At 48.6% G+C, this 27351-nt stretch overlaps 1 protein-coding gene across 1 annotated transcript; it reads right to left on the reverse strand.

Annotated features, from left to right (window-relative positions):
- Window positions 1-13956: 13956 nt before the first annotated feature.
- On the reverse strand, window positions 13957-14652 carry NEUROG1 (neurogenin 1; the record flags this gene model as incomplete). Its single annotated transcript, XM_080719768.1, has 1 exon — window positions 13957-14652. The coding sequence occupies one exon, from the start codon at window positions 14650-14652 to the stop codon at window positions 13957-13959; it is 696 nt and encodes a 231-aa protein (XP_080575894.1).
- Window positions 14653-27351: the final 12699 nt, after the last annotated feature.

Raw genomic sequence — 27351 nt, forward strand, 5'->3', positions numbered from 1 at the left:
CCTAGGACAGTATTCTCAAACTACATGCAGTGAGTGACCCCATTTTTTACATTTTAAATCTACTACAGATCATAGCTTTTATATATAAAGTATAATAAAAGTGAATTCCTAAAAAAGTGAAGGAAAAGATAAAAATATGTAAAAATACAACTTCACATGTTTATAACAGATGAATTGGACATAATATTAAATTGCTTTAAATGTTTCTAGATACAAACTCTTTCAATTTCTCTACTTATCTCTTCATGAATTGGTGCTGGATTGCCCTCATGTTCAGATGAGAGTCATGGGAAGGAGGATAGACTGCATTAGTAGGCTTTTTTGTGCTGTGACCAAAATACCTAACAAGTACATCCTAGAGGAGGAAATGTTTATTCATGGTAGCCAGGAAGGAGAGATAGAGATAGAGACAGAGCTAGACAGACAGGTAGACAGATAGATATATAGAGACATAAAAAGGGGGCCAGGGAAAGGTATAGTTGCCAGTGGCCTGCTTCCTCCAGCCATGGTACCTACAGTTACCACCCAGTAAACCCACTCAAATTCTTAAGCCATCATTGGATTAGTCCACTTGTGAGATGAGAGCTTTCATTCAGCGATCTTCCCTCTGAACACTTTTAGCATTGCCAACACAGGAGCTTTTCTGGGGGACACTCTGTATCTAAACCCTAACATGCCCCATGATCACTTCTTATATTTCAAGTTAGGCTAAAGCTATAAATTACTGAGGCATAATTTATGTAAATAGAACTCTTTTAAGATGTACAGTTGAGGGTGTTGACAAACTTCTTAAGAACTATCACAATCAAGATCATTATCTCCCCAAATTCTCTCATATTCTAATTAAAATTAAGCTCTCACTCCATTCTTGGAGATCACTAATCTGACTTGTCCCTATAGTTTTGTGTTTTCTAGATGCCATATAAACATATTCATACAGTATTTAGCTTTTAAGAAGGTGTTTTTTATCTTGTATAATGCTTATGAATTAAGCATTTTCTTTCATCCATTTTCTTTCATTTATTGATTATTTAATTTTAATTGAATAGAAACATTTTTATCTTTCTTTGTGGGTACTGGGGATTGAACCTAGGGGTGTTTTACCTCTGAGCTGCACTCTCGGCCCTTTTTATTTTTTGAAACAGTCTCACTCAGTTAATGCTTTTGTGCTGGCCTTGAGCTTGCCATCCTCCTGTCTCAGCCTTCCACGTACTGGGATTGCAGGTGTGCACCACCATTCCTGACAGTGTATAGCAATTTCTTTATTCATTCCGTTGATAGACTTCAGGACTCATGTAAGTATGAGTAAAGCTAATATAAGCATTTGCACAGAGATTTTTATATGTACACCTGTTTTACTTTTTCTTTTACAATGTATTCTCATGTTCAATTTTAAGACAAAGCAATTTTAATACTAGGTGCAATGACATTCTATTAGCCACGTTTCTTGACAAATTATAAAGAAGTTGAAAGAGGTTCCAATAAGATTGTATTACTGAATTGTGCTGGTAAATGCAACATATTTTTTTTGTGTGTAGTACTGAGTATGGAACCCAGGGGCATTCTACCTTTTAGCTATACCCCCAGCCCTATTTTTTATTCTTTAGTTTGAAGCAGGGTCTCACTGAGTTGCAAAGGGCCTCACTAAGTAGCTGAGGCTGTCCTCGAACCATGATCCTCCTGTCTCAGCCTCCTGAATGCTGGGATTACAAGTTTGTGCCACCACGCCTGGCTTGCAAAATAATTTTTTTGTCATGTTGAAAACTTTGCTTCCAGTTTAGTGACTGTTTTCATGGAATTAAACAGTAACTATGAGGATAGTAAGTCAGTAATAGTTTTGTTTGTTTGTTTGTTTGTTTGCAGTACTGTGGATTGAACCCAGAGGCATTCTACCTCTGAACTACATCCTCAGTCCTATTTTTTATTCTTTTTGAAACTGGGTCTCACTAAATTGTGGAAGGCCTCATGAAGCAGCTGAGACCGGCCGCAAACCTGTGATCCTCCTGTCTCAGCCTCCCAAGTACTGAGATTACAAGCACACCACCATGCTGAAACTATAATTTAGTAGCAACTGAGGTTCCTGATTCTAACTCCTTGACAGCAAGATCCAAATGGCCTGGTTTGCACATTAGCACCTCGGTGTTAAGGGGATAAATAACAGGCACAATAGACTGCACTTGAATGTATCATGTGGCAGAACTGAAAGGAACAGAAGCTTGCTACATGTTGATGTCAACAGGATGGTGGACCACAGAGAGAAGACACTCGGGGAAGATAAAGGATCCATGAAGTCCTGGTAATCTTGTACATCATGGCCACCATAATGGCCATGGGGTCTTTCATGGAGGCCTTTGATCCCCCTCCAGGAACCACATCTTTCTTCTTTTGGGCTTTGCCTTTTCTTTTCTTACTTCTCTTTTTCACTGCAAAGCACAGCCAATGAATCGGGAATCTTTTCCAAGTCATCAGCTTCCAAAGAAATGTATACATCCATAACTAAAGATTCCGAAATGCTGCATCATAATATAGTGACTTTTCAGATTCTGTAATTTTATCTTTTGGTGACTTTTCAAACTGAAATTGTGTCTGGAGGAAGGAAGGGTTCACCACATCCATCCCACTGTTTCTTTTGCTAATTCAAGCCCTGACTCTTCCTGTGATTCCTCTAGCTCCAGTTCACCTAATTGTTCTTCTGGTGTTAGCACGTTAGGGTCTTTGGATTTTTCTAACTTCTTTTTTTTCTTTTTCTTTTGCAGTACCGGGGATGAGACACAGGGTCATTCTACCTCCGAGCTACATACCCAGCCCTATTTTTTATTCTTTATTTTGAAACAGGGTCTCACTGAGTTGCAGAGGGCCTCACTAAGTAGCTGAGGCTGTTCACAAACCGTGATCCTCCGGTCTCAGCCTCCCGAATGCTGGGATTACAAAGCGTTTGCCACTTCTTCTAACCTCTTTTTAATTTCTTCTGTTGCTGTGGTTTCTCTTTTATCTTCTTTGAAATTTTAATTTCTGGTTTGACTTCTGTTCCTCCTTTCTCAGTTGTCATCATCATCCCAGTTATCCTTGCCGCCCTTACCTGACCCCGGCCCGCACCCGGCCTTCTGCACAGGGTCCTCTGCGGAGATCCTGTGGGTGTCCCAGGAGTCTGAATCCCTCGCCCCGCCCCTCCAGCCAGGTGTGAGCAGGTGTGACTCATGGTGAGGGAAGAGCATCAAGTCTTGAAGTCTCAAAGGCAGGCTAGGCCCTGCCCCTCTCTGAACAAGTGTCTTCATTTCTCTTAAGTTTATTCCTAGGAGTGGGATAGCTGTGCCAAACGGTAACACGTGTTTAGCTTCATAAGCAACTGCCAAACTGTTCTGAAGTGCTGCGGCTCTGTTCTGTAGTGCTGCCAGGAGTGCGTGAGGTTTGAGTTGTTTTAATTCCGAGGCAGCACTTGGTATTGTCAGGTGTTTTGATTTTAGCTGTTCTAAGGACTGTGCGGTCATGTTATCCCACTGCTGTCTTAGCTTGCTTTCTTTCAACGACTAATTGTGTTGCCAATCTGTTCATGTTCTCATGTGCCAACTCTCTCTCCTTTTTGGCCAGACTTTAAGCTGAATGTTTATGTGTGTTTTCCTATTATTGAGTTGTGAGAGCTCTTTATTGATTTTGGATAGTAATCCTTTTGTATGCCTTCTTGTTGTTATTACCCTAAGGTTGAAGGGTTCCAGCTCCTTGGACAGTGTGCTCTCATTCACAAGTTTTATGGGATGGTCTGTTTCCCCTCAGCAACTATGGAAGCCCATCACTTGCTTGTCACTTAGTAACAAGCTCCTGAAGGGCTCCAGCTTTATGCATCTCAGCCGCATGACTGAGAATCTCTGCTCCCTCTTACACTTGGCAGCCAAAGTGTCTTGTATCCATGGACTCTTGGAAAGGAGTTTCCCATTTCTCCTGTGCTGTAGCAGCCTCCTGTTTTGTGTTGGCATAGGAGTATGGCTCTTGGCCCAGTAATAGGGTGTTTCCTTCTTTTCCTCCAAAAGCAGTTGATCTTGGTTTTTACTGTGAGGTTGAGACAGTTTCCTACCACTCTACCAGAAGGAGATAAGTTTTGTTTCTATTCTTCTCCAGAAGCAAATAGGTATTTGCCTCTATTCTAGGGAAGATAATTGTACCTCTTCTTCGGTGAACTATGCTTTTATCTTTAGACTAGAAGCACCAGGGGAAGTGACCTTTCCTAAGCATCAGTAGCCTCCCAAATACCTTTGATTCTAAGGAATCACCTCCAGGCTCCTGCTCTGGCCTCATCCTGAGAGCACCCTAGTCTTCATGTGGCTTTTAAGATTTTATTAAATTTTTAGCTGATTTTTTCTAACTTCTTTAAGTTCTCTTTTTTTTTTTCTTGTGCTTTGCCTATGGTCAAAGAGTAGATCTTCCCTATCTCACCTTAGAAAGGCTTTCCTCCTCTTTAAGTATCTGTGACCTCAGCTGTCTGATTTGCACAAAAAGTTATGACTTTGAAAATTACCCGGCTCTTTTCCTCATTTCTATTTTATTGTATTAATTATTTACTTATTTGTGGTACTGAGGATTAATCCCAGGGGCATTCTACCTCCAACCTATACTCCCAGCCTTATTTATTACTTATATTTTGAAACAGGGTCTTGCTAGGTTGATGAGAGTCTCATTACTTGCTGAGGCTGTCCTTGAACCTGTGATCCTCATGTCTCAGCCTCCCAAGTACTGGGGTTCTAGGTGTGCACTACCATGCCCAGCATTTTTCTCATTTTTATAGCAGGAGTGATGCTCTTTGTAGATGTCTACATTTGACACCAAAATGCAAGTCACCACCATTGTCTTAAAGTCCTGGTCTAAGAAGTGGCTTCCAAAATTTTGACCTATGAGCCAGTGAAAAGAGTCTGTCACATGGACATGCCTACTTTCCAAGGATACTGGGAATGTAGTCTTGTCGTATGACCAGGAAGAAGGGAAGAATGGATTGTGGTAAATAACAAGTTCTCAGCAAGTGAAATCTCAGATAAGACTGGGCCGGGAGCAAGTGAAAATCATTGTAAAATAGTGAGGCTTGCTGGTCCCATCCTTAGTTTTATTCCTGTTGAGATGGTAGGAGATTTGAAGGGAGAGAGACCCCAAGATTGTCTTCATATATATGTCCCATGAACATTTAAGAAAGATGTGCTGGGCAGGGGCATATAAGCCCATGCACACCTGGACTCCAACTTCTTTAGGATCACCTGGGAAATTGGCTGGGTCTCGTGGGAAGCAGAATGCCTTGCAAGCCCATGGATTCTCAACTGTGGCTCTTCATATTAACCGTCTTTGCAACTTTTAAAAGAACACAGGCCTAGTGTGGTGCCACATGTCTGAAATCCCACTACTTAGGAGGGTGAGATAGGAGGATTGGAGGTTCTAAGCCAGCCTCTGCAACTTAGCAAGCTCCTCGCCAACTTAGCAAGACCGTGTTTCAAAATAAAAATAAATAAATAAAAAGGGCTGGGCTCAGGTATAGCTCAGAGAATGAATGACCCCGAACTCACTCCCCAATACCAAAAAATAAAAAAACAAAACAGAAAACCACCTCAAAACCCAAAGCTTGTGATTTACTAGATATTTAGAAAGGAAATCTTTGGAAATAAGATGAAGCGTCTACATTTTGTGAAGAAAGGGTCACTGGATGATTAAGATGTATGGTAGCTCTGGGCACCTCTGGTTGGTCTGTGACTGAAACAAAAGCAAGATTGTCGGGAATCCTGCCCGACAGCTGACGGGGCTTGGCGAGATGATGAGTACCGGACGACTCGAACACAAACCCACGAGCCGGGAGTCAAGTCAAGCGAGATCTCATTTATTTCTCTCCAAGCAGTTCTTTATATAGCACCAAGCCACGAGGGGAATTTAGCCTAGCCTATCCGGGATAAGGATCGCTATCAGGCCGAATCTTCTTAGGCTTAGGCGCTATATAGACACACCCTAATCTTAAAGCTTTGCCTTAGGCCATAGGCCGCTCAGGCCAAATCTTCTTAGGCGCTGTATAGACACACCCCATCACAAGATGATGAGTTCTCTTGGCAACCGCCCTGGAGTGATCCCCAAATGTCCCCACACATGCCCCCGCCTCACCCACACCCGCTGCTATCTTTCTGCAGGCGTATGTTTGTCTTCCTTTAGGGAAAATGGCTCAGACTAGGTTAAAGAAAGCTAAACAAAGTAAATTTATCCCTCTCTGGCCTGGACAACCTTCAACTCCTCTAAGCTGCTCAGTGACTCTCCAGTCACTGTGAATGGCACCAAAGCCTTAGATGAAAGATGGTTTGTGCTCTGGGGACATGCTTCTTGGGCCTAAGACACATGGAGGCCTCAGAAGCCAACATGTTAAGTGTGCAGTGATCAGGAGGGTAACTGGATGACAGGACCCTGGGCAGGACACAGTGACTGAGTCTGCCTTGGCTGTTCATGGCGGCCCCACAGAGGACATGATGCTGGAGTTGAACGATGAGGGAGGGGTTGGATGACCAGAACGGAGATGATTGGGGAAAGAACATAAACCCATGAAGCACAACTGGCTTTGGGGGACGATGAAACAGTTCTTGTGGTCCAAGAACTAGTCATAAGGAGAGATTGGGTAGGTGTATAAGCCACGGCATTTAATTTACTTCTAGAATGAGCTGGGTGTTTCTGGGCATGGTGTGCACACCTGTAATCTCAGTAGGTGGGAAGCTGAGGCAGGAGGCCAGCCTGGGCAATTTAGTGAGACCCTGTCTCAAAATAAAAAATGCAAAAAGGGTTGGTGATGTAGTTCAGACCTAGAACAGCCCTGGGGTCAATCCCTGGTAGTGGGAAAAAAGAGCTGAGAGTAATTTTCTGGAGTGTTGTTTATCACAATTCTTTGAGGAGAGGCTTTTGAGGAAAGGCTACAAATTTAAGATCAGCCTATCATGTTTTCTGGGTTGTCCCAGAAGTGACTCTGAGATGAGTATTTGAGTCAGGGGTTCTCATTTGAGGATTCATGCTGAAGGAGTGACTACTTACTTAATCATGGCTGTCCTCAAGCAGAAAACAGATTCTTGAGAAAGCAGAGGTTGATAAAAAGAAACGACTAAAGCCAGGCATGGTGATGTACATGGCAGAAGAAGCTGCTCAGCCCATGGCTGCAAAGAAGGAGAGTGAGAGTGAGTGAGAGTGAGAGCAAGAGAGAGAGAGAGAGAGAGAGAGAGGGATTAGTATGACCTGGAGAGGCAGGCTGGAAGGCCATTTAGCACCGAGCCTGGTTGGTTGTATCAGCCTCTTGGATGCAGGTCAGTTGCAGGTCCAGTCTGGGTCTTCACACTGACCCAACGGTGAGAGCTTATCACAGGGAGAGGATGAATAGGTGGCCTCAGTCAGAACCAAAAGCAAGGAATGTGCCAGCTACTGTTGGTAAAGGCCTTCGGTGGGGTCGCTGTTTGTATGGGGGTTGGAATGGCAAGGCTCCACAGAGGATGAAGCTGCAGTTCAGTCTTGTGCTAACAGTTATAGTCTTCAGGTTGCCTGACATTAGCATCGGTGGCCAGGCTGTGTCCTGGCCATGGCTGGGCAGCAGGCATTGCACCGCACGTTGCCTGTCATACCTGGGCAGTGCATCTTGTGCCTGGTGCCTGAGTGTTACCCTTGATACCTGGGCGTGTTGTGTTTATGAGTTGCTCATTATGCTTGGGTACGGTATACCACGCATGGGTGTGCTTGGGGAGTTAAGCCTCTCTTTAGCATTAGTGAATCCCTGTTTTTGCTTTTAAATATGTGCTCCATACACATCCCACCTCTGAACATGGTAGAATTGGGAACCAAACCTTTAACACATAAGACTTTGGGGAACAACCAGACCTAAACCCTAACACATGGCAAGAGACAAGGAATACATGGGTGTGCGTTCTGGTCTCTCTTCTTACAAAGCCACAAGGATTTAGTCATGAGGATCCCACCTAGATGACCTTATCTAACCCTACATCCCAAAGGCCCCACTTCTATTTTTCTTTGGCCCTGAGGATTGAACCCAGGACCATTTGGCCTCTGACCTACACTCTCAGTCCTCCCCGCCTTTTTTCATTTTGATGTAGGGTCTCACTAAGTTGCTGAGGCTGACTTCCAATCTGTGAGCCTCCTGTCTTAGCCTCCCAAGTACTGGGATTAGAAACATGTGCCACTACACCCAGCTAAGGCCCTCCCTCTAGACATAGTTGGATGAAGTTTCCACCTTATGATGGAGATTAAATTTGAACCCTCATAGCAAAGCCAAAGGCACTGGGATAAGAAGGACCACCAACTTGGCTATAAGGATACTATGGCAAAGGGGAAGGAATCAACAATGTGAACAGAACCTACCAAGCTCAAGTCTGAGTGCATGGCAGGTGTTCAGGTTGTGTGAGGGTGAATTTAATCTAAAAGATCCAAACAGCATATGATGATGATGATGATGATGATGATGATGATGATGATGAAGAAGAAGAAGAAGAAGAAGAAGAAGAAGAGTGTGTGTGTGTGTGTGTGTGTGTGTGTGTGTGTGTGTGGTACTGGGGGTGGAACCAAGGGCATTCCTCCTCCAAGCTTTGTCTCCATCCATATTTTGTTTTTATTTTGAAACAGGGTCTTGCTTGGTTGATGAGTCTCACTACTTGCTGAGGCTGTCCTTGAGCCTTTGATCCACTTGTCTCAGCCTCCCAAGTACTGGGATTACAAGCATGCACCACCAGGCCCAGTTCAAGCAGAATATTATTATATATGCTCTAAATAATGTATATATCTCGCCCAGTGAAGTTCTTTAGACAGAAATGTGTAGAAGATGAATGACAGGGCAGTGTGGCACTCTCGCCCATCATTTGCTGTGTCTCAATAACATGAGACTGCCTTAGTATAACTTGGGTCCACATTGTCCCTTACTCTCAAGGCTATAAGAGCATCTGTCAACAACACAGGGAGCTTTGCCTGTACAGGAGAGTGACTTCAAAAGGCAACCAGTCCTGGTATCTAATCCCTGCCAGGAAAGATAGATAGGCTCAGCCACCTAAAACCCCAATGTCTGGTTTGGGCCCCCTGCCATAGGGTTGCTTGGTGCAGCAGTAATGGCCACAATAATGACATGACTGAGAGTATTGTCCAGAACCTTTTGAGCCCCCTTCCTTAGTCTTATAATTAATTTCTCTGAGGCATTTGTCGTAGGCTGCAGCCCAAAGTTATGGTTTTCTTGGGCACTTGTCTGTCTTCATCTAATGGACAATGCAATTTGAGTTCCTATCTTTGCATTGGGTGCTAAAATGGACAGTTTCAGGCCAAATTAACCATTCCTCTTTAACATGTGGAAAGGGATTTAGGGATGGTTCTATGTCCTCCTATTTCTTGAAGACACAGAACTTAAAGTCATACTTGATTTTTTGACCAGCAGCTATTCCTGGTGTTTCTGCCTTCAAAATTAACCCATTTCTGGCAGTTTTCACCACTCCCTCCACAATATATCCCTCGACAATACTAACGTTCAGATATTCATTTGGGTCCTGATTCTGTCCTGGCTGCTAAAGTCTATCATTCTTTAAAAACATTAGTCAGTTCTCACTTAAGGAAAATCCCCACATCCATATGCTAGTTTACCAAGCCCAACGTGGTTGGCATGACCCTTCCTGCCTCTCTCTCCTCACCTCTCATGTGCCGTCTGCTCCAGCCAAGTCAGCCTTCTTACTGCTCCTCTAATACACCATGCATGGCCAGGACTTTCCCTGTGCACTGCCTTTCCTCCCAAATATTGCCTTTCTTTTCCAAATGTTGACGTGGCTTGACCCTCCCTGTATTAGTCAGCTTCACATTGCTACAATGAAGTATTTGACACACATCTTTAGGAGGTAAAGACAGGCTGACGTTGGTTCTGGGGGCTCCAGTCCCAGACTGGGTGGCCCCATTGACTCGGGTCTCTAATAAGGGCAGCACATCATGGCAAGATCTAAGGACCTCTTGCAAGGCTCCACCTCCTTAAAGTCCATACATAGTACTTTTCAGTACCCCCATCCTGGCAAGCAAGCCTTCAACACATGAACCTCTGGGGGACACTCCCTATTCAAAACATAGCACCCCCCCTTCATTCAGGCCTTTCCCCAAATGCCACCTCATCAAAAGATCTTTTCTTTAATTTTTTCTTTTTCCCTGTGTGTGTGTGTGTGTGTGTGTGTGTGTGTGTGTGTGTGTGTTAGTGGGGATTAAACTCAGGGGCATTCTGACTTACACTCCTAGCTCTACTTTTTTTTTAAAACAGGTCTCACTAAGTTGTGGAGGGCCTGGCTAAGTTGCTGAGGCTGGTCATGAATCTATGATCCTCCTGTCTCAGCCTCCAAGGATTGGGATTACGGGCACTCACCATCTTGCCTGGCTCCCTGACAACTTTTCTGAAAGAGCATCTCTCTCCTGCCCCGACATGCCATAGTCTCTCTTTGTTCCACTTTACTTTTTTTCTTCTCAGCACTTACCATGGTCTTTTATAAGTGTATCTTGTCTTTGTCTACTAGACTGTAAGCTCCTTTTAGGCAAGGGTTTTTGCCTGTTTTGGTCTTCCTAGAACCTGGATATACTCAGGCACAAGAGGGATTTGATAAAAGTCCAAGTCATTACAAAAATGAAAGCATGAGAGCCAGACACGGTGGTGGCACATGCCTATAATCCCGGTACTTGAGGGGCCGAGACAGGAGGATCGCAGGTATGAGGCCAACTCTTGGAAATTTAGCAAGACCCTATTTCAAAATAAAAAATAAAATGAGCAGATTGAATAGGTCAGTGGTAGGACACCCCTAGGTTAAATCCCCAGCACCACCATACACACACATGGAGATATATATATATATATATATATATATATATATATATATATATATATATATATATGTATATATATATATATATGTATATGTATATATATGTATATATAATACATATACATATATATGTTATTCCAGGACACAAACAAATGAAAATCACGAGAGAATAAATAAGCCTTCTGAAGTGTTTGGTGATACTTAGTGAAAGATGATACTGAGGATGGTAAAATGTGGCTATCAGCTGAAAGTTCTGTGCTCTCTGATTTGCATATTTTCGTAACTTTGCCCTGTCTCACAGATGCCAGGGGATGAATGAGACTTTGCTGCAGGAAGAAAGAGGCCCCTGAGCTGGGGATAAGCATTTAAATCACCTTTTTTTCTTTTCTCCTCTTTGAGAGCTCCCAGGGCTGCACATAGATGCTTGCTTCCTCATAAGAATAGCATTAACTGGCAGGGAGGGAGCCCGCCTCACCACCCCCAGCTAATGATGTTGTTAAAGACCTTTCTTTATGGGAAGGTGCTCCGGGCTTTGCACCTTGGAGTTGAGAGTCTATTGTGGCAACAAAGCTGGGAATGCTGGTGTGCTGTTCCTCCTTCGGTGGTGGTAATGACGTTTCTCTCTTTTCAGTGCTGGTTGTGCAGGTGTATGAGGCAAAGCTTCTACCCCAGCTGTTGCTAGCTGGTGCTTTCCTCCAAGGATTCTGGGCAATGGCAAGCACATCCTGCTGTTTCCTTCCCCGTCCCGATACCTGGCCTAGGTCCCTCAGAAGCCGAAGGGGGTCATTTCCAAGCATCCTGTTCAAGGAAGAATAGAATATCTGATGAATGCCTGAGCAGACCATGTCTTTTGCTCTAAATGCAAAGAGAGGAGAGGATATGATTCTTTTTTTTTCTTTTTTCTTTTTCTTCTGGTCTTGGAGATTAAACCCAGGGACATTCTACTTCTGAGCTATACCCCTATCCCTTTTTTTTAAATTTTGAAATAGTATCCCACGAAGTTGCGGAAGGCCTTGCTAAATAGCTGAGGCTATCCTTGAGCCTGCTATCCTCTTGTCTTAGCCTCCCAAATACTAGGATTACAGGCATGTGCCACTCGAGGATATAATTCTGAGACAGACAACAGAGGGCCGGGTCATTCTGGAGATGCTTTTCCTGTAAAGTTTTCAGCGGGGCCATTCTGTTCTCACCCCTCACAGCTTCTCACGTTTTTCTTGGAGAATTGTCTCTGCTCTGGGGGGCAATAGAGAAGAAATCCAGGTTCTCTTCTGAAAGATAGCCCTTTTATGTGACAGAGGGCACCTGTCTGCTGGGACCCAGCATGTGAATCTGTGAAACAAGTCACCAAGACCATGTGTGTGAGAAAGGAAAATGGTTCCAAAGGGACACATGCTGTCGATGGCCGTGTTCTGGCCCCCCTGCTTGAATTCACCTTTCTCTTTGCTTCAACACGACCGAATGGCATTTTCCTGAGCCCGTTTTGTATGGGGGGGGGTCATTATGTGAGGTAACTTTTGAGCTGGAGAAACAGGAGCAATAGCACTTTAGAACTATCTCTTATAATCATCCCCATTCTGAAACTTAAAACAAAAGTCAGTAGCATCCAGTGAGTGCTGTTACCTAGTTGTGCGACAACAGACAAACACTGCAGCCAGAAAAATTCCCACTGAGTTTGGGCGGCTGATTTCTCTGGCAGCAAATGAAAGCTTTGAGGACTGCAGGAGGACTGGCTGAGCCCTCAGCACCTCAGCCCGCCCTCCGCCCGCCCCTCCCCCCCCCTCGGCTGCAGTGGGTGTGACGAGTGTGATGGGGTGTGCTCTAGCTTCCAATTTTAGGCAGCTGCACGCCCCACTCGGGGACACTCTGTCAGCGTAATTCATCCCACACCTCACAGCCAGGGTGACCTCAGCTTCAATAGACAACAATTTGAAGGCATTGTTTACAAATCAATTTCCCCCTCTAAATAGGCTGTTACAAGAGTGGACCCTTCTGCTAGCCTGCCCCTGGCCCACCTGTCACTGGGACTTCCTAACCAGTGGTCACACTGCATTGATCTTTTTAATCCCCTCTCTTTGAAACACAGAGCCAGCTGACGTGGAGTTCCTCAAAAGAAAGACTCTCCCACTGCCCCTACCTCTACAGGTAGCAGTGGATCTGGGACTAATTCCCTACTAAAAAGTCTTAATTGGCTTAGGGGGCTCCTGAAAGATCTCCCTTGTGTTTACAATGTGAAAAGAAATGATGAACCCTAAACACCTCCTTCAGTCTTCATCTGGTTCTCAGTGAAAATCAGGTGCATTTTATTTTTTTCATTGTTTTTGAAACAGGATTGGAAGGTTTGGAGGTGGGTAGGGATAATGTTTCACTTTAATGGTTGAGCCACCAGGGAAAAGGAAGAAAAAAAAAAAAAAAAAAAAAAAACCCCAGACACTAACACTAGGCAAGAAATTTGGAGACTTCTTTTTGACTTAGTTTTTATTTACATGAAACATCTGCAGTACAAAAATGTAAACTTCGATAGCTCATAATAGAATAAACTCTTTATGTACAAAAATACATTTTCATATGAATGAAGCATCTTGAATAAATTAAAGTACCCTCCAGCCCGGTGCCTGAATAGCTGCGCAAGGCCCGGTTCTTCCTCAGAGCGACAGTGGGGGCCCGGGATCCATAATGCATGAAGCCCACTCCTTGTGTCTCCTTTCTAAGCCTTTTCATTGTATTGTCAGCCGGCTCAAACCGAATTTTCATGCTCGTTTTTCTTCATTAGAGTTCTACAAATTGTAAAATTGACTTTTCACCTCGTCTTCAGGGGCTCATCTGTCCCTTTTCCAAATCACACTGAAGTGGTGGCTGGGGTCAGTTCTGAGACAGCCACAAAGGAGGTTTTGTGGAGTTCAGAAAGTGCAAAAGGAAAGGCCCTCTGGGGGTGGGCAGGAGGGGCCCGAGGCTGAGGACTGGAGAAATGGACGAGGGACAGCCCGGGGAGGGCGCGGGACCTAACAAGAGGCTCAGGTGCCCTCCACCCCTGCAGAGCTCCCACTTCCACCCTCGCCTGGAGTGGGGTCGGGGGCCGCAGCGGGTGCCCCCGCCCGCAGTGCCGGTGAATGACGGCGTCTCAGAGGGCCTAGTGGTAAGGGACGAAACCCGGCGTCGTGTGCAGCAGGTCTTTGGGCAGGCCAGGAAAGGAGAAAAGGGGGTCGCCGGGGCCGAACGCGAAGTCTTCGGAGGCGGCAGGGCTCCCCGGCTCCGAGAGCGGCGAGGTGGCGGCGGCGCAGGGGGACGCGGCCGCCCCCGAGCCCCAGGACTCGGCGTCGCTGGCGGGGCTCGGCGGCCCCGGCCGGCAGGGGGCGCACTGCGCCGGCAGGAGGCGCTCGCGGGCGCCGCCCCCGGGCAGCCCCTGGTCGGCCAGGCGCAGGGTCTCGGCTAGAGCCCAGATGTAGTTGTAGGCGAAGCGCAGCGTCTCGATCTTGGTGAGCTTGGTGTCGTCGGGGAAGGACGGCAGCACGCTGCGCAGCGCGTCCAGCGCGGCGTTCAGGTTGTGCATGCGGTTGCGCTCGCGGTCGTTGGCCTTGACGCGCCGGCTGCGGCGCAGCGAGTGCAGCAGCGCCTCGGAGCGCACGCGCGCGCGGCCCCGCCGCCGCCGCCGCTCGGGCTCCTCCTCCTGCGCCCCCGGGACGGCGGGCGGCCCCGCGGCGGAGGCCGGGCCCGGGAGCCGCGCACAGTCCTCTTCGTCGGTGAGAAAACCCGACAGGTCGCTGCTGCTGCTGCTGCTGCTGGCGCAGTCGAGGTCGGGGAGGCTGGGCTCCAGCGGGGCGGGCATCTTGGCGCTGCGCAGGACCGACGGGCGGACCGGAGGACGCCGACGGGGCCGGGCCCGCGCGGAGGGCAGGGCAGCCTGGGGACACTTACGTTCCGGGCGGCCCGGGCTACTCGGCGCCCTCTGCGGCGCGAGGGCCGGCGGGGAGCGGAGGCGCCGGGGGCTGGTTGGCTTCCTCGCCTCGCCGGCAGCAGCCACGCGCCCGGCCGGTCTCCCGAGTGATGTCGCCGGCGATCAAATCAGCTCGTGTGAGCCCCGAGTGTGGCACACGACCGGCCTCAGGACCCCTTAAGTACCCGGCGCAACAATGGGCGCCCCCTCCCTCGCCCCCTCCGCCCCCGAGGCGGCAGGTCAGCCCCGTGCGGCGCCGGCGCATTTGCATAATGTATGCTTGCGGGGGGCCGCCCTCCCCCTCCGGAGCGTGCCCGTAATTACCGCCGGCCAATCGGCGGCCTCGCGGGGCCGCAGCGGTCCAGCCTGGCAGGCCGGGGCGGACCCGGGCAGTAAAACCCTGGCGGGGGCGGCGGCCGATTAGCCGCCGAGGCACGCTCCTCCGGGGGCCGCGGCGCCCCTCGCCGCGGCGGGCTGGGGAGGCGGGGCGCGCGCTGGGGAAGCGCGACCTGCGGCTGGAAACCGGGAGCCCCCGTCCCCGCTGCGGGCCAGAGCCGCCGCGCCTCCCGGCTCCCGAAGTCGCTTGCTTATCTTTAAAATGGCACACTCATCAGCCTGTGCAAGATGATGTAAGACGGTGATCGTGGGTCACTTGGCAGGGCGCTTTTGTGACAGGGTCCTGGGATAAATGGTTGCCACATGTAAAAATCAGGTCCAAGTAGACCAGAAAATGCTTCCTGGCAAGAGCCGCAGAGCACTGGGCAAGGATTGGCCCCTACTCCTTCCAGGTTGGGCGGAGGAGGAACCTGCTGGCCAGAGGAGAGCAGAGAGTAAAGTCAGGTGGCTTCCCAGACTGAGTAGCCTTATTCTCACCGTTCCCTACCCCCTAAGACTCCTAAGGAATCCCCTCTTCTCGGGCATCCCCAACACCTTGTTTCCCCATGGCCTCGTGTAATTTCTTTACTACAGCTCCTGCAGGGGTAGGAGTAGCCCCTGTGGCCCGCCGGAGGCAAGTAGCAAGGGGACCCAGCTTCCCTGGGCGGGAGAGAGCTGACCCGTGGGGGACTGCATGTGCGGAGCCTCCCTCCCTGAGCTCCTTCTGCCTTTGGGGTTACAGGCTTACCTTCAGGTCCTCACTCTTGTAGGCAAGGAGTCCCTTTCCTCTGGTTATCAGAGAGCAACAAGGCCCCAGGTACAGCCCATCCTCCTGAGTGTGTGAACTCAGGAGGAAATGGTCATTGAAAAGCAGGTTTTGGGAGTAGGATATTTTAAAAATAATCACCTTTTGGTAAAATTTCAGCCCATTCCCCATGATGTCTGAGTTGTGGCCTCAGGCTGGTGCCTGGCCTGCCACCTCCCAAGGCACTCTGCTGGAGCACTGGTCCTTTGGTGGAGAGATGCTCTCTGGAGGCAGTGGCCCCTCTGTGGACTAGGGGCTAGCATTGCCTTTGGACTCAAGAGACTCTCAGGGTCCTCTCATTTCATCTGCTGTCCCCCACATGGAGCCCAAAATGAAGAGGCTGGCAAACTGTTCCTTATAAAGATTTTGTTGAGATTTGTTAGAAATGGAAGGTGGCTTCAACTAACTTATGCAAGTAAAGACAACTTGGGGAGGGATGCTAGGGCATCTCAGGAGCCCGAGGGCCCCCAGGATTTGTGTGAGCCAGCAAGAGCTCAGAGGTCCTCACTCTGCCCCTGGCACCTTTCTCTCCCTGGGTCATCTTCCACGTGGACCCACTGCCATCCCACAGGCCTGACTTATGACACCTCTGGGCCTCATATTTGTTTCTTCACTTTGCCATAACAAAATACAACAAAGCACATGGCTTAAAACAATAGAAGTTTACTCTGTCACAGTTCAAGAGGCCAAAAGTCTGAAATCAAGGTGCCAGCAGGTCACCACTTTTTGGAGGTTCTGAGAGGACATCTGTTCCCTGTCTTTTTTCTTGGCTTCCGGTGGTTTCTGGCAGTTGTTAGCTGATAGGTTTGGGACTGCTTCAGTGCCTTCTGTTTTTTGTAGCCTTCCCCTCTGTGTTTTCTCTTGTCTCTTATGGAAACTTGTTGGATTTAGGGCCCAGCCTAATCCAGGATGATCTGCAAGGATCCTTATTCCAAATAAGGTCATATTCTTAAGTTCTGGGTGGATATGTCTTTTGACTATCCAACTCACTATAACCCCTTTCCACCTTCCTGGATGAGGGAATTGTTTGGCCAGGATAATTGGAATAAACATTTTTCAGTGTTTGGTTATCTCTGAAGAGCCCTCCTACTCAACAAAGAAAGCAGGGTCTTCATCAGTATGTACACAGCAGAAAGGACTTCTCAAAAAGGAAGCAAAACACACCTGTGTTGCAGCACCAGAGCCTTGAGTCAGATCTCCAGAACTGCCTGGATAGGTGTGCACATCCTGCCCCTGCAGTGCCAGTAAGGAGATCATCTGGTGGAGGGACAAGTGGAGGCTCAAACCAGCCTCCCTGCCGTTCATCACCCCTGTGCCCGAGGCGGGCTACACCTGCCCTGAAAGGGCACTTTTGAATGCACACAGCGGCCTCTTTCTTAGGAGCTTGTGGTGCATCTCGACTTTCTCCCCCTCCTCTGCCTGAACCCGACTGCCTGTCCAGGCAAGCCTGGCCCTGCCTGATCCTGGTTCTTGGGTGGTACAGGTAGCAGCTCCTCCCTAGACACTCACTAGTGCCTGGCTTCTGTGCTTAGCAAGTACAAGTCAGACTGGGAGCCCTCTATAGGAGCCCCCAGGAGGATGGGGCTGACCCTGGGAATGGCACTTGAGGACAAGGAGGTAGATTAAGAAGCCCAGAGCTTTCTACTCAAGAGAAAAGGCTGGGCTCCTTCTAGGAGGACATGTATCATTGTTGAGGGTAATGAAATTTTCTCCTGCCCCCCAAATTCTTCCAAGCTCATGAGCATATCTATGGAAACTCCCATTCCGCCAGCACAGTAGGATGTGATATGGGCATGTAATAAATCCAGCCACAGCAGGACTGGTGCTGAGGTGGCCAGCACCAGGTGTTTTGCTGGCAATCTACTTGGGGGGTGGGACAGATGCTCCAAAGGCCTAAAGATTATGCCAGAGTTTTGTGCAGTGTGGTCACCTGGGGTGGCAGTAATAGTGGGGGCCCTGCTCTAGATTGCCAGGATCAGCATCTCCAAATATTCTGCCTATGTGCTGAAGTCCCTGCTGATGGATGCCTAGAACCACTGTGTTCATGTGGGAATACAGGTCCCTTTTGTACTCACCCACCTGTCCCTTGGAAATATGCAAACTGCACATTTTATGTGAAAGTGCAGAAGTGCTCCCATTGATGCTGGCTCTGGGTTCTTCCTGTGGCTTTGCCTCCTGGTCTGCAGCTGGGGGGGGGGATGCCAGGGGACACCCCCAAGAGACGCTTGCTTCTGGACAGCCCTGGAAGTCTGAGTCAAGGGTATGGAGACAACAGGGAGGTACTTAGATTTCTTATCAGAAGACTTTTCTGGTGTCAAACACTGATGAAGAAACCAGCTTTCGTTCTTTTTCTTTGTTTCAGTGCTAGGGATTGATTCCAGGGCTTTGTACATGCTAGACAAGTGCCCCACCACGAGCTGCACCCCCAGCCCCCAGCTTTATAAAGTAAAAGCCATGAAGAAGGGGGCGAGGCTTCCAAGGTCTATTGAGATGCTTGGTGCATGTTTTTATTTTTTAAAGAAGAAAGGGGGAAAGAGTGGTAAACTATAAACATTTATGTATAATAAATTAATGTGGTCAACACATAAAAATTCAAAGCAGCATATGCCATTTACAAGACAATTTCAGGATTTCAAAATGACAGCAATTTACAGTGCCTGTGGGAGAGGCAGGATGGTCCCAGTTCAGATTTGTGTTGAACATCTTTCTTTACCCTGTCACTGTCTTGGTGACCATGCCTATGACTTCATTCAGTCAGTGTCTACAGCCTTTGAGCCCTTTTGTGGAGGCAAGGCTGAGCCAAAGGCCTCCTGCCCTCCCACTTTAGTTATCAGAACCGCTTAAGCCTGAGGTTGAACAAATGATCTTTAAGAGATGCTACAAGGGGAGCTAGGCTGAGAGGTTAATGTGTTTAAAGTACAGGGATGATCATTTGAATGTTTGAGGGATGGAGGCACCGTCACATTCTAAATGGTTTTACCTGAGCTCCCTCATGCTGTATCCTTAACTTATTAGATAGAATATTAAAGAGTATTATCAAGCCTGTCAGCTGACCTGAGTTTTGTGGTATTTTACCAGTCCCATCCCCCCTCCCCAAATGACAGTACACATGAATGAACTCTTAGTTTAATTAATGATAGATAAATGGTGCTGGCACTCTACCCCGGCACTCGGGTATTGGGTACACTGAGTTTACAAGGTCACTGGGCATTTGTAATGACCACAGGTACATCCTTAATGAAGGATGTTGCACAAAATGGGGGAAAGAGCTGCCCTTTTAAAACAAGACTAATGGGCCACTTTTTTTCCCCCCCTGGGGCTACCTGGGGGAAGGAGTGGATTGGTGTCTTGGGTGACATTTTGGAAAGAAAAAGTTGTAATTTTTATAGGAAAAGAGGAAGAAAAGGTGCAGTTACTCCAGAGGAAGGGATGAAGGCTGATGTAGGACTCAGAGGCTCTACTTGCTGCTTTCAGTGCATTAAGTACATGGCAGATAGGCAGTTGTATTTCCACAGAGGAGCAGCAGGGTGAGGTTGGAGAGGGGAAACAATTCCCTATTTTCTTTACTGATGACCCATGACAGTTGTAGAAGGGGGAGCAGGGGGGGAAACTAGGCAGGAGGGGGAACAGAGGGGTCTTTCAGTGACAGAGCAAGGAAAATGGCAAATTATCCATGGTTTCCAGAAATCCGTGGAGGCCCCCTCGGCCCCTGCCCTGCTAAATACAGTGCCGTCTGCATGTGTTTCCCACCTCAGAGATGTATGCTTGGATATTCCCTGGCATTGTGAACCATGTGTTTGGTTGTATACAATCTGCCTATGTGTGAGATGAATCGTGGGCTCCAGTGGAAGCCTGGGTGCAAATGTTCTAGCAAGTGTAAGAAGTGCCTTCCAAATGACAGGAAACAACTCTGCAGCCACATAAATTCTTCCCGCAAGAAGTTTTAGAATTTGATTAGGGTTCTCAGGCCGGTGCTACTGTGTGTGTGTGTGTGTAGGGGGGGACGATATGTGCTTGGGCTGGCCCTATAAGTTTGAAGTGTGTTTGCAGTTTGGGTCAGTCTTGGGGGAAACAATGTCCTTTTTGTGCCCAGAGGAGGGAGGGGGAGGCGAAGGCGGTGTGCTCGCCTGGCCAGTGCAACTGGGCCCCTGAGGGTGCGTGCCTTGCGCTGAAGAGGGAGCTAGCCGAGGTGCTCCCCCACCCCTCCTCTGCAGGGAGGTGGGGACTCCTGTTCACACCGGCTAGACGTTAGTATAAACTCACAACTGTCCACAAAGCCTGGGGTTTTGTTTGCTCTGGTAATTTTTTTGAAGTTAAATGTAGAGTTCAAATACAGCCACAACAGCGGTCCAGATCCCTGGTTATCGAGAGGTTTAGCTCTCCCGGTCCAGGTTGCACCTGCTAAGGAATTGCTAAAGCCAGAGTTAACTTTGCTGAGCAGTTTTATTTCCATCTACTTCTTGTCTGTAGATTCTTAAGTACATCTTCGGTAAAGAAGAAAAACACTTTCGTCCTTTTACGCTTGTGGGTCCAACGTGGGAACTCTGTATGGGGCATTTTCTTCTGCATACAAAAGAAGTCACAATGAAATTTATCCTAATGGGGTTTAACTACTGGTTTATGGAAAGAATTCAGAAATCAACTCAGAAATCGCTGAAATGTTTTCCTTTTGCTTTTTTCTATGTTAACCCTTGGTCACGTAGATTCCCATTGGGTTCTAACACAAATGCATTTTGTTTGTAGTAATTAAAATGTTTTAATGAGACAACCATAAAATCCACCATTAATTATTTTATTTCAAACACTTCTGCCTTCTTTTGAACCAGGTCTATTTAGAAATAGTTTAGAGAGGAGCCTGCAGTTTTATTCTTTCCTCTGCATTATACACAGGAGTGGAGAAGTCATTTATAAATAATTACACAATGTTTTGGGTCTTTGGGCTTGTATAATATATCAAAGCGATTAGTACACTTATTGTTCCATTGTAAGTGCTTTTTTTCTCCTTTCAGTTTCACTTGCCTTGTCTTCTAGCTAAACCTTTTTCTGGAAATCTTTTGTCTTCTTCATTCTTTTTGCTTGTTACAGTCCAGGAGCATTCTTCTTATTCAAACACTCGCAGCAGGGGCAAAGAAAGCGACTTCAGCCGCATCTTAAGTTTTGCCATAACTTTCTGGCATTTTCTTTTCTTCAGTTTTCCCAGACTACCTAGGGGCAGTGAAGAATTATAACATACATGAATTATTGGTACTCCCCTCGAGCTAAGGGGGAGGAAAGTGCCTCATTTTCTACGCCCCCAAGGGACCGAACAAGCGGGCGGCCACTAAACAATGTATTTATCACTTTGCATCTCTTTGGGAGCCCGCTGCGCCCCAACCCTGCCGCCGCGCCGGTTTTTTTTTTTTTTTTTTCTCGGCCCCGGAGAGCGGCGTTTCTGGATTTCTTTCTTTCTCGGAGCCACCAATAAAGCCTCTGGGCTGGAGGAAAGGGTCCCGCGCCTCGCGGCGCTTCCCACGCGGGCGGGCGGGCGGGCGCGGGCTGCGGCTCCCGGGGCTCGGGGCGCTCGCCCGGCCACGTGAGCGCCGCGAGCCTCAAAGCCCCCGCCGGCTAATCCGTGTTATCCCGGCCCGGTCCGCCCCCGGGGCGCGTGGGGCTGGGCCAGGCGCGAGGGCCAAGAATGGACATTGGCATTCAAATAGGGTGAGCGTTAGAAAACAGAAAGGAGACGGCCAGGAGGGAGGGAGCGCGAACAGAGCCGGGGCGCCGCCGTCCGTCCGTCCATCCGTCCATCCCTCGGGGGACGGGGCGCAGAGGGCGCTCGGGTCGGCCGCCTCCACTCGCTGGCATTTGCATAGCAGGTGCCTTCGCGGGTCCATTCTTACTTAAAGACGTTTTAATATGGGATAAATGGGCAGGAATTAGGAGCTGGCGTGAGCGGGAATAAAGGAGCTGCCGCCGGTCTTCTTACCGCCGCCTGGCGTGGAAGCTGAGAAGTGAGTGAGACTGGGCGTCGGCGTCACGACCTCCCGAGAAGCTGCAGACACCGCGCCCACCCCGCGCCTCTGCCGAAGGAGCAGAGGGCAGACGGGCGGAGATGTGATCAACTTGATTTTAGAATCTGTTCTGCGGCGAGTAAAGCCGTAATTCCAGGGATAGTAATACGATTAGTGAGGGAAGATCTTTGAGTCAGAAAGTCTGGCCGAGTTTAAAATGTTAATCCTGGCTTTAATCCTCCCCGTTGGCGGGTAGAAGTACAGCTCCAGGAAAATATTTCGTTAATATTTTTTTCCCCAGGAGGCCTGCATCCGCCTTTTCTGGATCATAAAAAGTTTCTTCTCGCAGGTGCACTGGATCTGATTCCAGACCTCAAGATCTGGGAGCCACAGTCAGCCAGGGCATCCTCTGTATGGGGGCACGCGACTCCCCTCCCTGGGGGTCAGGCCCGCCTGGCTGGTAGGATGGGGCTGGCCAGAGCTCATTCGAGTTTGCTTGGAATCTTGCAAAGGCGTGGAAGAAAGTGCAATGTCAAAGAGATGGGGTTTGAAGAGATAGTGGGGGTTGTGCTAGCTCTGCCTTTCCACCCCCCTTAAACCAGAGGCATTTGCCTCCTCAAAGAGAACACTTGGTTTTCTGGTTCTAGGATCTTGGGGACTGGAGGAGGATGGCAGCCTCAAACCCCAACCAGACTGTGATCTCATCTACCCCACGGCTTTATGGGAGAAAGCCTGAGGTCCAGGGGCCCCTGGTGACTTGGGATAGGGCTGAGGTCATGAGCTCTCCCTTTAGACTTCTCCATTGCTTTAAGACGAGGGGAGGATGGGTACTTGCTTCTCAGGCACCAATGCTAAAGCTGTCTCCTCTGCCTTTTGGCCAGGAACCTTCCTCCTTCCTTCTCAGGTTTGCACACAGCTTTGGAGGGCTCAGCCCCCTCTGATCTCATGGTTTCTCTCTCCTGTCCAATCATAGCTCATTCTGTGGCAGGCTCCCACCTGAGATCATGCCGACAGGCCTCGGGCTTGCCCCAAGTGCTTTCCCCCAAGGCTGTGGAGATGCCCAAAGCAGACCATATGGCTTAGAGCGAGAGCCTCGGAGCCCACAGACAATGGGGAAGTGAGAGGCCCAGGTCAGTGGCCGAGTTTGTGCGGCTGCAAACCTCCCATTCAGCCTAATGAAGCTGTTGTCTGGGGGTAATGATGCAAATGCCCAGGCGCTTTCTCGCCCTGATAGTCTAGAACGTGATTTGTCATACAATCTGAATCTTTGGGAGGACTTTAGACAGAACCTCCCCCAAAGATGGAGATGAGCCATATGTGCACTTTGCATCTGAAGTGGAGGTGGGCGCGGCGGGAGGGGGACCCCTGACCACGAGAACTTCCCCAAGGACAGAATTCTGGCTGGAGCCTGACAGGGAGAATAAAGTCCCAGATGAACTGGGCGCTGTCTGACTTTGGGAGGGTCACAAGTGGGCGCAGCACCGCAGCATGTAGTCATAAGTGTGCTGGGTGCTGGGTGTGGTGGCACAGACCTGTAATCCCAGGACTCGGGAGGCTGGGACAGGTGGACCACAGGTTTAAGGCCAGCCTCAGCAACTTAGTGAAACCCTGCAACTCATTTTGAAACGGGGTTTCAAAATAAAAAGTAAATAAATAAAAAGTCTGGAATGTAGAATTAAACAGAGATAGAATTAAACTGAGTTTACTTTCAGTAGCAATTGTATGTGTATGTGTACACACACAGAGCGGGAGGTAGGAGCAAGTGTGCTGGGGACTTGTAAGCAGTGTGGGTGTGCAGGGGTGACAGGCGCTGATCAGCCTTCACAGCAGAGGGCTGGTCCTGATGCCAGGCTGACTTGGTGTTGAGAGATGCATATTATGTCCTGGGGTGGGAGCTGAAAGGCAGCTCTCCTGGAGGGGTGGCGTGAAGGCGAGGGTGCTGGGAACCCATTAGTCCCAGCTGGTCTAATTGGAGCCAGGGTGGGCAGACAATTTATATGGGCCTTTCTGAAGCAATGAATGGTAAAAAAAAGATGCAGGGGCCAGGGAAGTGGGGGCAGGAGAGAGGAAAGTCACAAGCAGGGTGGGGAAGCAGGGGAAGTGGGAATCCTCCTCTGTAAATTGGAAGGCGATGGACACTCCCTGCAGGAAGTGGGGCAGCTCCTTTTTGCAGCTCTAGTTGCGCAGTGGTCTGGCAGGAGTCTTGGGGACAAAATCATATTACTCGTCATTAATCTAAGTAAGCCAGACCATTGTGGAATGAATCGATCTAGTGCAGTAGAGAAGCCCCAGCAGCCCAACATGACCCAGATGAACAGCAGTGACAGAGAGTGGGCTGTCCTAGAAGAAGCCTGGGAAGCCAGGCTGACACATCCACGTCTGCCCCTAGCCCAGGCCTTTCTCTTCTACCTGTCCCGGGTGTTGTGAAGAGAATGGATTTGTGCATGGTCACAGGTGATCATGCCTGCATGGGAGTTCACACGCATGTACACCTGCATGCACATCCACAGCCCCTCCTCATCTTTAGGGGAGAAGTGGTGTTGAGTTGTGCCACTTCTCTGGGATCACTCCGCCTGCTGTCACCTGAGAGGTTGGCACGGTGCCCCAGCTCTCTGCTGGGTGCTTAGTCCTGGTGGGCTGCAAGAGGGCTTGCTGGGTGGTGTCTGTTCCCCACCCTATGGCCTTGTAACTTTAGGAGATAAAAGGGTGCGAAATGGACACATCACAATAGAGGAGGAGGGAGTCCTAATTACACCCTGGCTGTGGGCTTTGGGCTAGGGCAAATCCTAACCCTGGTCACGCCTTCTTGCCTCCTCTGATCACTCCTAAGGTCATGCGTAAGTCATCACCAAGCTCTGCCAAAAACTCGGGCACAGGATACTCTTTCTGCTCCATCAGCTGCCCCCAGCCACCTCTGTGGACACTGAGTGATAGAGAGGGGGTTGCCCCGGTGACGACACACCGGCTCTCAAAGCGCAAGCCACAAGCACTCACCGCAACACCTGTTACCACGAGCCGCCCCAGGGGAGAGGGGCGGTGGCTCTCCTGGGTCTGGGGTGGGGTGAGTGGGAGTGTTGAGAACACAGCAGGACCAGATTTTCTGCTAATCTGAGAGCTAGGCAAAAAGAAAAAAATATTGTAGCTTAGAAAAATGGGAATCTTTCTAAAACACACCAGTCTTTCTTACTTTAATACATACATCCAGGTACCCATTTGCATGTGTGCTGGGAGCATGCAGGGCCAGGATGCTTGGTAAGGTCCTCTCTCAACTCCACCACCATCAACATCAGTGTCATCCATATGATAGAAATGCTATTTCTGTGAATCTCACTTCAGTGTAGATTATAATGTACCAATTAAATACTATTTCTGTGAATTTCACTTCAGTATAAAATTATACTGTACCAATGAAAACAAAACAAAACAAAATCAGAAGGAGGACCAGAAGACTAGAGGAAGAGGCTCAGGGGAGGGAAGAGGGGAAGAAAAGGGGATGGACTGGGGAGTGAAACTGATTGAATTACATTCTGTGTGGGTATGAATACACAGTGAATCTCACTATTATGTATAATTATGATGTACTATAAAACATAAAAATAATATTTGTGAGCAGGTTTTTTTGGTGAGGTATGCCTGTTTTTTAAAGACCCATACAGCTGTTTGTGGGCTATGTATTTTTATCTGCCTTTGAAATATGAGGACATGGTAGCTCAAGAAGGTTACACCACATGTCCCGGGTCCTGGGGCCAGCAGGCAGTGGAGCCAGGATGGTGCCCAGGGTCCTCTGGATTCTGCCATGTCTGCCACCACTCGCCAGCCCCTCTGCCCCTTCCTGTTTGTGTGAACAGCCGCTCTGAGGCCAGCTCCAGCCAGCTGCCGGGCCAGCGGGGATGGACAGTCCCAGTCTTCGGCCTGGCTCACTGCTGTGGAGGGCAGACACTCCTGCAAGGGCAGTGACTCCTGCACAGGGGCACTGTTGAGCTTGGGGCTGGTCTCTGCTTGTTTTCTTGGTGAGGAATGAGAAGTCGGGGTCTTTCCTGCCACCTTGAGAAAAATCCTTTCCTTCTTGAACCTTACCTTCTGTATCTCAAAAAGGGATGATGGGGAGGGAGGCAGAGGGATGAAGGTGTCTCCCAGGGGCTTGGAAACCAGCTGGAAGGCTCCAGGCTCACAGGGAAGCACTGTCCCCCAGAGGTCATGGAGAGTCACCCGGGTGGGCGACATCAAATTCCTCTCCAATCTGGTCTTCTCACATACTCAGTGTAGACACTGTTAGAGGCCCAGAGAGCTGGGGCTGGGGCATGTCTGAGCTGGTGCGGAAGCATTCTGTGTGCTGTAGAGTTCATGGTCCTGTAGTGTGGGGGTGGTCCTGGGCCACATGTTCCCATGTCTTTGCAGAACTCATTGTGACCATGGAACCAAGAAACCCTAGGATACTTACACCTATTGGTGTAGTAGTGTTCATTCAATTCCTTCATTCATTCTTCATTCATTCATGCATTCAACCATTCAATTTATTCATTCTTTGCCACTTTGTTGAGTCAACTTTTCTAGGGTAAAAGATTTTTTCACTTCCCTACCTAAATCCATTCACGTTTCCCATTGCATTTAGCATGAAGTACCCCGTCTTTTCCTTTTAACTGTGGTTAAGGCTCTGCATGGCCCCTGCCAGCACACGAGGTCACCTCAGCCTCATGGCTAGTCCCCAATTGCTGCCCTCCGAAGTTCCAGCGGTACTGGTCTTCTCTGTGTCCATGCTGCAGGGCTTTGCAGGTCACTGGTCCTCCCTCCTAGAGCACCCTCCTCCTGGTGACCCAGGTCAAAGCCACCCTACGAGACCCTCATCACTGTCCCCACCAGCAACTCATGGAGTGGCTTCCCTGTTTGTTTACCTGTCTCTCATCTATTTCTCAACTAAACTTAAGGTTCCACCTGGTGGCAGTACCTTGTCTAGCCCATTAACCCCTGTCTTTCTAGCATCTAGAACAATTTTTTTTTGGTGGTACTGGGGTTCCTGAAAGCCCTTCTACCTCCAGGCTACACTCCCAGACCCATTTTATTTTTGGAAACAGGGTCTCTTAAGCCAGCGTCCCTTAAGCCAGCGCGGCTGTCTTCGAACCTGCGCGATCCTCTTGTCTCCGCCTCCCAAGTGCGGGGATTACAAGCATGCGCCACCACACCCGGCCTAGAACAATGTTTGCTGGATTAAGAGGTGCTTAGTATATTTTGCAGTTGAACATAAACATTGATACATTGATTTGAGTATATCCTTTCCTTTCTTTTTTTTTGTACTGGGGTTGAACAAAAATTCTACTTCTGAGCTACACCTCCGGCCTTTAAAAATTTTATTTTTGATTTTGGAGCAGGGTCTCACTAAATTTCTGAGGGTCTCGCTGAATTGTAGAGGCTGGCCTCACACCT

This window comes from Muscardinus avellanarius (assembly GCF_963383645.1).
Source record: "Muscardinus avellanarius genome assembly, chromosome: 1".
Lineage (NCBI taxonomy): Eukaryota > Metazoa > Chordata > Mammalia > Rodentia > Gliridae > Muscardinus > Muscardinus avellanarius.